Source organism: Aegilops tauschii, chromosome 7 (assembly GCF_002575655.3).
Source record: "Aegilops tauschii subsp. strangulata cultivar AL8/78 chromosome 7, Aet v6.0, whole genome shotgun sequence".
In the NCBI taxonomy this organism is placed as follows: domain Eukaryota; kingdom Viridiplantae; phylum Streptophyta; class Magnoliopsida; order Poales; family Poaceae; genus Aegilops; species Aegilops tauschii.
This window is the reverse complement of record NC_053041.3, coordinates 135,248,841-135,260,428: the sequence shown is the minus strand read 5'-3', so window position 1 is coordinate 135,260,428 and position 11,588 is coordinate 135,248,841. Positions and strand designations below refer to the sequence as shown.

General features: G+C 53.4%; 1 protein-coding gene across 1 annotated transcript; it reads left to right on the top strand.

Moving 5' to 3' along the window:
- Positions 1-3,411: 3,411 nt before the first annotated feature.
- On the top strand, positions 3,412-6,201 carry LOC109746772 (scarecrow-like protein 34). Its single transcript, XM_020305881.4, has one exon. The coding sequence runs from the start codon at positions 3,715-3,717 to the stop codon at positions 5,920-5,922; it is 2,208 nt and encodes a 735-aa protein (XP_020161470.1). The 5' UTR covers positions 3,412-3,714; the 3' UTR covers positions 5,923-6,201.
- Positions 6,202-11,588: the final 5,387 nt, after the last annotated feature.

Sequence of the window (11,588 nt, the reverse complement as noted above, 5' to 3'; positions counted from 1 at the left end):
AGAGGTCAAGCACGTGCGGTACTACAAGTCAAACAATCACCTTGGTTAATTATCACACAGTACAATTATTATCATCTGTCTTGTTCTACAAGGACCAACAAGAAAGTGGAATCTGGCTTGATCCAGACTCCACAGGATTGCTCTCCAAGCACCTGCAGACAAGTTGGCTGGCCAGATCGGCCACTCGGGTTGGTCAGTGCATCATCTGATGTGGACGCAATTGGTTGCATATAAAACCAGCTAACGTTTCCTCGCAGAACTTTTCTCTGTGTCGCCATTAAAGAACTACTACATCACATCCGAGTCTACGATGAGGACGATGGTGGTTCACTCGAAGAAATAAGCAGTCCTAGGTTACAATGGCAACATTGACCCGTTCTGTAGTGCACTCTGCTTTTGTGGTTTTGGTCGGATCGGACGGCTCCGGGGCGCCCAATAACGACCGAATATGTCTGTCTCAACTCTGGAGGCTGGAGCTCACTGCACTTTCGTGGAAACCAACTCAGCATGCCGCGAGTTAGGTTCCTGGATATCGTTTTTTGTCAAAAAAGCCCACCTGCCCAACAAAATTGTCAAAAAAACCTCCTCTTAATGAAATTGACAGAAAAGACCCCTGAGCCGTGGTGGCAGGAGCGCCAGCCGACCGTGGCACCTGCTGCCACGGTGCGAGGCGGCAGGCTGCCCATATTTTTTTTGAGGATCTTTTTTTTAGCGATTCACCCCTAACATGTGCTAGTACATCGTGGCGGTTAGCTTGCTACCCCTCAAAAAGAGCCCGTGTATGAGGGTTAGCTTGCTACCCCTCAAAAAGAAAAGTTAACTAACAGATCAACTTGTGTACGCACAATATGAGCCTGTGTATTTCTCTTCTTTTATGGAATGATCCCTTGTATTTTCTAAAACACGTGTGTGTATAACCTGCATTTAAAATCATTGAAGATTCAAAATAAGCTATGTGAACGGAATCAATACAACAAAAACTCATTGAACACTCATGAAACATCTCTTCTACATTTCCCGACCGAAGAAAAAACCATTAGTTCAGAATTGCCGCCACAGCAACACTAGAAGGGATGACTCCGCGGCGACCCATCGTCGATAAGTGACGCCGTCGCTAACCACCACGACGCCTGCGCCCGAGCCGGCCGAGCGGTACGCGTGTGGACCGGCCAGCTGCAGGAGTGGGTCAGCCCCCCCCCCCCCCCCACCCACCCGCGCGTTTGGCTTGGTGCCACGCCGGCACAGGAGGCCATGTATCTAGAGCACTTGCGGCAGCGCAGACTGGCGGAGGAGCGCAACGACGGCCATCAGCGCGTGCAGAGGGAGCGGGGATAGGAGGAGGAGCGTGCCCGCGTCGCCGCATTGCCTCCGCCGCAGCAGACGCCGGAGGAGGCAGCCCTGGCGGCCTATCAAGCCACCTTCCGTCTTCATCGACCTCACCGGCGGCGATGATGAAGGCAAGGGCAAGGGCAAAGCGGACGTCTAGGGCTGAGTGCAGGCGCGAACTGTTTTTAGTTTTTATTAATATTTAATTATGTTTTAAGTGGACTTTATCCGGCGGTTGACCGGTCACTTATGGTTAATTAAGTTCCTATTATGGTTATCTGTGCCACGTGTGTATCACTTTTTTTGCACACGCGCAAATTTGGGTCGGCCTCCTGTTAGGCGGTCCAGCCGACCCAAATGAAAAAGCAGATGCATCCATCTGTCTGGCACATTCAAATGGACAAAAGCGGACGAACCGGACGTCTGCTTGGGTCGCCCGGTTGGAGTTGCTCTTAAGAGCATCTACAACCAGACTTGACAAATCCGGCCCCTCAAACGCCTAAAAAAATGCAATCCACATCCGAACACCTTAATTACCATATCTCAGATTCATACAAACTCATGCAACTACGTCGACGCACACGCACCGTCCGGCTACTCCATCACACTACACTGAATATGCCATCGGACTACCAAAATTTGGCATGTTTGGCTATGGTGGAGTTCATCCACGGCTGCCCTTGCCCTTCCCGACGCCCTTGCCGTCCTTCTCACAGAAGTACCGATCGAAGATGCAGTACGGATCGAGCCGGATCTGTTCATCGCCGGAGCTGTCCTCGCCGTCGCTGTCCTCCTTCTCCTCCTTCGGTGGCAGTCCGGGCATGGCACGGACAGCCCGATTCTGCTCACGGGCGAGGGCGCACGTGTTCCTCCGTTGTCGTTTCTTCACAATGCAGGCACAGATGCCTTCCTCCTCTGCGGCCGCCCGCGCTGCCGCTTCGGCCGCCTCCATTGCCGCCATTTCCGCCGCGAGATGGGCCTCAGCGGCCCTTATCCTCTCCTTCCCACGGCGGGCCGCCCATTCCCGGGGGGACTCATACTCTACCCGACCGGTGCTGGGGAAGGAGAGGTGTTCTGGCCGCGACCGCGAGGATCCAGCACCAGAGGACCCGAGCGCCTGGTGAGCCGACGCTATGGCGTCGGCCGGGCACTGTCCTCCTGGGAGCGGCGGAGTGCAATCCGGACTGCCATTGCCTCCGTCAAACCACATGGGACGACACCCCAGTCGACGGATCCGGACTGGTCGGAGTCCGATCCGCTGCCTGCCATGGCGGAGAAGGTCGCAAACCGCCGGAGATGAGCTCGGGTGGCGGAGGGGAGTGGAGTGAAGTGGCTTGGGTTGGGTCCGGCGAAAGAATGAGGGTGGATATAAGTGGGGTCGGGTGGGCTAATATGGGTCGGGCCCGACATGGCGGGCGCGCACGGGCGCCCCATATTTGGGCTGGATATGGAGGTGCCGGTCAGCCCGGGCGTTTGAGGGCCATTTTAGGAGCCCATCTATGTTTAAATTTCGTGACTGGGCAGCGACCGGGTGGCCTATCCGGACGTTTGAGACGGATTTAAGGCGTCCAATTGTAGATGCTCTAAGTGCAGGTTATACAAAGGCTTGTATTGTGCATGCACTAATTCATCGATTGGTTCGCTTAGCAATGCATGCATGGCAAAGCTAGGTGTCCACGAGGCCACGACGTACTAGCACATGCATGCATCGGGTCTTGCTGCAGCTAATGGGCTAACAGTCTGGCCGCCACCGGCCTCTGTTCCGTAGCGATTCGGTGGCAGGAGCTGCCGCCTTTACACCATGGCGGCAGGTGCTGTGTGTCGGCCGGCACGCCTGCCGCCACGGCTTAGGGTCTTTTCTGCCAATTTCGTCTGGAGGGAGTTTTTTCTGACAATTCTGTTGGACAGGTTGTCCTTTTCAACAAAAATTCCCTGGATATTGCATGGAGTGCCAAGAGCCCAAGAAGATTACGTGAGCTCGTCTCACCATACGATATTTGTTGGACGAAAACTGGACGACGAGGAATCCATTGGCGTGCCACAGTTTGCTAATATGCATGGACGGCTGGCTTGATTAGCAGTGTCGTGCAAGAATCGGCCCCCATCTACATAGCAGCGCTCGCGTTGTATCGCATGTCGTCTCCTCCCTCCGTCGCCTCGGCCACGGTCGCGTTCTAGTCTCCGTGCCGGGCCGCGCCCTTCCTTCCACGAACCTTCGCTCCGGTTGGACTTTCAAGCCCAGAGCCGCCATTTTTATACCCCCCCAAACCCTGTCCGTCCGTCCCCCAACCCCAGTAGCTCCATCCATGTCTCCATCCAGACCAGTCAATCCATAGCTCCATACTCGTCGCACTTAGCACGCCTCGCCTAAGCCAGAGGTTGCCAGCCATGGACGAGGAGTTCGAGGCGCTCTCGCCGTCCCTCTTCCTCGACCTGCCGCCCACCCCGCCCCCCGCCGCCGACGTCGACCTCGACTTCATCTCGCGCATGCTCATGGAGGAGGACATCGACGACAAATTCTTCTACCAGTACCCCGACCAGCCCGCCATCCTCGACGCCCAGCGCCCCTATGAGCAGATCATCTCCGACACCACCACCTCCTCCTCTGCCTCCCCCAACGGCACCACCTCCTCCGATGGCAACGCCGCCACGTCCTCCTCCGAGGAGACCAACAACTCCTCCTGGCCCTACGACCCGCTCGAGCTCTCCCAGCTCCTCCGCTCCCCGCCTTACCTCGAGGACATGTTGTTCGGCGGCCTCGTCCCCGATTCCCCCGCCGACGAGGATGCCAGGGACTCGTTCCTTGCTGACGCCCCGGCTGCGGGGTTCCAGCAGAGTCCGGCGCAATTCAAGGGCGCGGCCGACTGGGCCAGCGCGTTCTCCAGCCAGAACGGCGGAAGCCCGGGCACCCAGAGTTCGGCCGTCTTGAATGGTCCGGCGGAGGAGAAGGAGGCCGAGCGGAAGCCGCCGGTGATGTTTTCCGCTGGCGACGGCGGCCAGGACGGGCTGCTCTCGGCCTTCTTCAGCAACGGCGGCGACATGGACATGCTCAACTCGGCCTTCCTCAAGGGCATGGAGGAGGCCAACAAGTTCTTGCCGACCAACAACACCCTCCTCGAGGCCATCCCCGGCAAGGAGCGCGGCTTCACCGTCAAGAAGAAGGAGGAGGTGGCGAACGGGACGCCGACGTCCGGCAATGGCCGGGGCCGCAAGTACAGGCACGACGAGGACGACCTGGAGGCGGAGACCGCCAGGAGCAGCAAGCTGATGACGCCGGACAACGAGGAGACCGGCGCGCGCGAGATGTTCGACGAAATAATGCTGGAGGAGTACGAGAAGTGCATACAGGGGATAGAGGAGCTGCGCCTCGTCATGGACAGCGAGGCCAAGAAGAAGAGCGGGAAGGCGGCGCGCGCAAAGAAGAGCGAGGCGGTCGACCTGCGCACCATGCTCGTCCACTGCGCGCAGGCCGTGGCCGCGGGCGACCGCCGGGGCGCGACGGAGCTGCTCCGGCAGATCAAGCAGCACTCCGGGCCGACGGGAGACGCCACGCAGAGGCTGGCGCACTGCTTCGCCGACGGGCTGGAAGCGCGGCTGGCGGGCACGGGGAGCCAGGTCTACCAGTCGCTGGTGGCGAAGCGCACCTCGGTGGTGGAGTTCCTCAAGGCCTACAAGCTGTTCATGGCGGCCTGCTGCTTCAAGAAGGCCAACTTCGGGTTCGCCAACAAGACCATCCTGAACGCCGTGGCCGGGAAGCGCCGCCTGCACATCGTGGACTTCGGGGTGCAGTACGGGCTCCAGTGGCCGGGCCTGATGCGGTGGCTGGCGCAGAGGGACGGCGGGCCCCCAGAGGTGAGGATCACGGGCATCGACCTCCCGCAGCCCGGGTTCCGCCCGGCGCGCCAGGTCGAGGAGACGGGCCGCCGGCTCAGCAGCTGCGCCCGCGAGCTGGGCGTGCCGTTCAGGTTCCACGGTGTGGCCGCCAGGTGGGACTCCGTGCGCGGCGAGGACCTGCGCATCGACCCGGGCGAGGTGCTCGTCGTGCACTGCCAGTGCGGCCTGAGCAACCTGATGGACGACAGCGTGGCGGTGACCACGGACGGCGGCCCGAGCCCGAGGGACGTGGTGCTGCGGAACATCCGGGACATGAGGCCCGACGTGTTCGTGGAGTGCGTGACGAACGGCGGCTACGGCGCGCCCTTCTTCGTGACGCGGTTCAGGGAGGCCATGTTCTTCTACTCGGCGCACTTCGACATGCTGGACGCGACCCTCCCGCGGGACAACGAGGAGCGGCTGCTGATCGAGCGGGACATCATCGGGCGGGGCGCGCTGAACGTGATCGCCTGCGAGGGAGCCGACCGGGTGGAGCGGCCGGAGACGTACCGGCAGTGGCAGGCGCGGAACCGCCGGGCGGGGCTCCGGCAGCTGCCGCTGGACCCGGAGGTGGTCGGGATGGTGAGGGAGAAGGTGAGGGAGCACTACCACAAGGACTTCCTCGTCGACGTTGATCACCAGTGGCTGCTGCAGGGGTGGAAAGGCAGGGTGCTCTACGCTCTCTCCACATGGGTTGCCGACGATGATAGCTTAGATGCCTAGATGAGTCTTTCAGAAATCTATGGTTCAGTGGGCTGCCGTTTCAGGATGGCTTGGACTGATGGTGGCACCTGTATGGTAGAAATAAGTAGTAGAGATGCAACAAGAATACAACTGTACTATGTAAATTACTCCCTCCATTCTAAAATAGATGACTCAACTTTGTACCAACTTTAGTATAAAATTGAGTCATCTATTTTGGAACGGAGGGAGTAGATGCTTAGAGATGCATATGATTTGTTTAGGCATATGTTTATGGACATTGCTTCAGAGCTGCGCTAATGTACTCCAAATGAAGAACCCTGGTTTTGTTGTCCTTGTGTATGGCTCCGTGCTGGCCGGTGACTTGGTTGGGTCTTCAAGGCCGGCCACGGTTACCGGGTTGCGGGCGGCGTTGGGATACGTCTTTATGGTGCGGCTCCGCGCGGATTCAGTCACCTGCGGGATCGGAGTGGTGAAACCGCCGGCGAAAATTGCGCCGGCTTTGGTCATGGCGGACGATGGCGGCGTCTTTGGCATCGTCGTTGTAGTCTGCCTCATCTCGCTCGGGCTGTTCTGTGGAAACCCTAGGTTTGGGTCTTCCGGATCGGACGATGAGGACGCCTTTGGTGTCGTTCTCCATCTCCGGGACATCGTTTTTGAACAGGTATTCGCTGGAGGGGCCAAGAAGTGAAGCGGTGTTATATCTACCGCATCGACGGCAGCGAGTCTCGACGGCATGGCACAACGAAATCTCAATGATGGACGCGCGTAGGATGGTTGTGATGTCTCTCCGTGTGCCACAACGAGATCTCATCTGAAGGATGGCATGTCATCCTGGTAGATAATGCAAGAATAATCATTGAAATGTACCATTTTTTTACCTAGTGACTTCTTGTAACATCTGCTTGATGTAAACCCCCACTTTGTACATCATCACTACTAGTTATAAAAAAAAGACAAAGGAGTAGAGGTCTTCCCTATTGTAATTGGTCAAAAGAAAAAATCACGGAACAATGGTTATCAGAAACACTCCGTACATCTCAATTTATTATCAACCACCAACAATTAATCGAAGAATTATGAAGCCTAACAAACAAATCCTATACAAATAAGGGAGTGATCCTACGGAAATCCAATTTGGCTCTTGGGAGCATATGCTCCTGCCCATGAAAAATGTTTTTTCCAAATGTCAAAAGAAAAAAAAATAGATGTGATCATTGTCACACTGAAATGCTACCTGCAGATTTTAGGAGGAAAGCTTCAGTATTTTTGATCTGTGCAAAAAATAAAACAAGTTGAACGACAAATGTTACCTCCAAATGTTACACTTATTTTTGTTTTTTTACCGACGAATCACCGTCATCCCGTTTTCGCATGAAAATTGACAAGCACTCTTGTTACAGTAACAAGAACATCTACTAAAAAATTCAGAATTTTTAAATTTTATTTACTATTTATTTTGAATTTACTGTTAATTAGGGAGCATATGCTCCCAAGAGCCAAAACGGCCCTCCAAGTGATCCTACTACTTCTAATCTACCATTCTTAAGAAGTTGCTCCCCACTACAAGGCATTCTCTTGACATGCAAATGGTCCAACTCAGCATAATGACATGTCATCATATACCAACCAATCACAAGTTCACAACTATGTCTCTTCCTCGCCTTTCTCCTGGCCGATTCTTTTAGGGTTTTTTTTCTTCAATAAATCTTGCGGTTTTATTTCTCGCATGTGTTCATCTTCCTATTCTGTAACCGACGAGAGAATTAAGAGAAGAGAGACGCATGGTCTCATCCCCGACTCCCCACAACCCCTTCCGATATAAAACAGAAAGATGGATCGATCGTGCACCGAGCCATCCGCGCCGCCAACAACCTCTTCGTGTTTCCACAGCTGGTCGCCTACCTCCCCCGGCCGTCCGCGCCGGCAAATTCGGCCGCACAACCCAACAACGCACATCTGAAGCGATTCTCCTCCTATACACCACTGCCGCCACCTCGCCGCGACCGAGGAGGAGGATAGAGAGGAAGCGATTGCGTGCGGCGGGTGGGCAGATTGCATCTCGGACCTCCCCGGCGCACTACAACGCCGATTCCGAACTTGATGCCGCTTAAGTCGGCCATCCGCACAGCTGCGCTATGCTCACGGCCGGTGGTGCGACCTCTGGGAACAGCGTGCGGCCAGTTTCCTCCTCAGTCTTCGGGTCTCGCCGGGCACGTCGGGGACGACGCACCAGCTCGCGAGCATCGACAAGGAGGGAGTTTAGGTGATCCCCGTGACACGAGACTCCAACAGTCCATCCAATCGCATCAAGAAAACAGGTGGCCGTGCGCTCGGATGGAACCCTGTCCTCGCCGTCCGACGGGCATGACAAGGCCACCTACCTAAAGGCCCCGGCTACTCGGTGTCACGTGGCTTGATGGCATGGACCCATTCACTTATGCGCCCCTCACGGCTGCGCTTGCGACTCTAGGTCGTTCAATGATGATGTGCCGGTGTAGTTCACGTGCCAGTTCTCATTGAGTATTCAGAGTGCGTGGCTGCATAGCAGTGGACAGCTGCCGGCGTCGTTGGATGCTGCAAACAGCGGGTTTACCTCGACGCAGCCATGTTCATGTTACAAGTGCTGCAGCGGGAAGGTGCTGCCAATTGTGGCGGGTTCATGCTGTCGAGCAACTCCTACGACATGTACTCTAACTTTAGTGTGAAGCTACAGAGCATCTTGCAAAACTGGAACAAAAACACAGGTAACTGAATGGTGACCTGCTTTATAGTCTTGCAGTGATCTGATGCCAAATTTTTAATTAAGAGAGTTTGTGTAGTGGACATTTATTCTGATTTTGAAGCAAATGTTTTATTTGAAAACATTACAGGGAACGGCACGTTCTCATAGTGCGAAAACAGAATCTGTAACTTCTTACATGTTTCCTTGAAAATGATATATTTGTATAAGTTCAACCAGCCCGTAACTTCATCGAGTAAATAGCATAAAACTACTACTTTACAGGTTAGGGTTCCAAAAAACTACCAGTTTTTAATTTTTCTCAGATAACTACCAAATGGGTGGTTGGCTGTTTCAAAAAACTCTAATTGTTCAGTGCTTTATTATTGATCGTGATTATGACAGTTGGGGCCCGCATGTAAGAAAACTGATTGTTTGACCGTTTGTTTGACCGTTAAATGACATCTTGGGCCCATATGTCAGTGTCCCTGCAAACTTAAAAAGCAATCAGGTCCTCCAAACAAATTGAAAAAAGCCATCGGGTCCCTCCCGTGCTCAAGATCCACAGGAGCTCACCCGCCGCTGTGCTCGACGGGGAGCTCCCTCCCGTCGCGGCGGAGCTCCCTTCCAGCGCCGCCGCAGCCGTCGTGCGTCCTCTCCCTCTCGTCAGCTCCCCGCCGTGCGTCCTCTCCCTCTCCCTCTTTCCAGGGCACGACGGCCATGGAGTCCGAAGGCGGCGGGCGGAGTCCCAGCCCCCTGGCCATGGCGCGTGGTTGGCGGCGGCCCGTGCTCCTGGGTGCCGGCTGCTCCTCGTGTGGCGCTCCTTCCCTGGCATGGCGTGTGGCGTGGCCGGCCTCCGCGCAGAGACGGTCGCCATGGCCGCGCAGAAGGGGGCAGCGTGGGCAGCTGCGAGGGCCGGCAGCCATGGCCGCGCGAAGGAGGTGGAGCTGGCCTTTATTTTTTCACTGGTGGATGAGATGAGCTGCACCAGGAGCCGGCCTTTGTTTTATCTTGTCGCCGTGGAGGTCAAGGAGCGGCGGCGTGGGCAGCAGGGTGGCCGGCGGCCATGACTTGAGTTGGCGCAGGCGGGGCTGCGGGGAGGGAGGAGAAGAAGGAAGGAGAAGAGCAGGAGGAAGAGACACTGACGTGTGGGGCCCACACGTCAGGTAACGGTCAAACTAAACGGTCAAACTGACGGTGAGTTTAGGTGCGGGTCCGACCTGTCATAATCATGATCAATAGATAAGCACTCGACGATTTGGGTTTTCTGAAACAGCCAACCACCCATTTGGTAGTTATCTGAGAAAAATTAAAAACTGGTAGTTTTTTGAAACCCTAGCCTGTAAAGTAGTAGTTTTATGCTATTTACTCAACTTCATCCATATAGTGATGTTGTATACACAGTCTAACTCAAGAATCGGGAAATTGGTGATTTCCTTGACATTTGATGCATTTTTAACTCCGTGTTGTAGGGGTCATCGATGGCACCTTCCTACTACTCCTACTTCTTACCACTCACACATGCAGGCAATCTGACCAAGGTTCCGGCGAAAGCCGTCTACGCGCGTGTCTTTGCAGTCCATACCAACAATATCTTCTTCGTGCCACCACCAACAGGTTTTCTCAGTTATGTCATCTTCGATCAGGTCTCTTCGTATCTCAATCAAATTTACACTTTCAACTTTCTCAAGCATTCAATCAAAGTGGATATCAATGTATCAACTAGCACAGTTGCTTGCCTACTATAGTTGGAGCAGAGGTCGATATAACTAACGTATGGCCTTGGGATTTTATTTATATATTTTCCCTAAGGTGTTGACTGGATTTAAAATTTTGTCATTCATCATGAAGGAAAGATTGAAGTAACTCTATATACAGATTGTCCTCGCTGGTGGAGTGATGATTGTGAAGTACTTTTAGCGATAGACGTCAAGAGAATATGGTTGTATAATAGTATATTTTTCTACTCACTCACAAGCATAGAATTATTAGCTTCATTTGGTTTCTGTTGTGCCAGCTTGCAATAATACTTTTTGAACAAATATTAAGGAGCTGGCTCAGTGCTAGAAACAAATTTATTTGCTTGTTGTATCTGCAATTTTCACTATTTATTGGATGGTAACTTCACTCATGTTTTATGTCAGTGTTCATGTTGCAAAATTAAATCACCTCTGCAAGATGTGCCTCTGATAGACACTCATGTTTATCAAATCATCTTTTGTATCCGCGTACATAGGAAATGATGTTCAATGCTATATGCCAACATGACTAAACTTCAAACTACTAATTGCAAAGCCTCTGTCATATTAGGTGTGTACTTCACTGTATGCCAATTTCTTTGAAAACAACCCAAAGCTTTTCATTTGTAAAAAAAACTTTTAATGGTTGTTGAAACTTTGTAATTTTATATTTAGAATCCTACTACATGTCCCGCAGCAACGCGCGGGGTATCAATCTAGTTATCTCAACATGCGTGCTTTGATATCCTCAAAATTGTTCTAGCCATTAGATTTACTAGGTTCATCCACTAGCTTCCGTTTGATCAATGCGTAAGAATCCCTACCATACCATATGCCTTAGTGCATTCTAAGAGCATCTAAAGCCGAAATTAGCAAAATATGCCCCCTAGACGCTTTGAGCACCTATTTGTTCGTCTAGGCAGTCATACTCCTTATGTTCTCCCGCATATGTCCGGTCACTTGCACGTGATTGGTGAAGATGAAAAGATGGAAAGAAAATAATAAATAAAGAAAAAGAAAAGGTGGTCCTGGGTGGGCCGTGTCCTACATAGCGGACCGACCGGGCGAGTCCGCAAGCCCTCGTATTCTCCCTACATTTGTCCTCAATATATGGGTTTGCGGACAGTCCTGACGTATCTAGCGCGTCCGCGGACGTTTGTGGAGGGTTTGAGGATGCCGGCTGTAGATGTTCTATGTGAGTTTTAATTCGCGTTGCCTTTATTGTG

Coding starts and splice junctions, on each gene's coding strand:
- LOC109746772 (XM_020305881.4), top strand. CDS start 3,715: ATGGACGAGGAGTTCGAGGCGCTCTCGCCGTCCCTCTTCCTCGACCTG.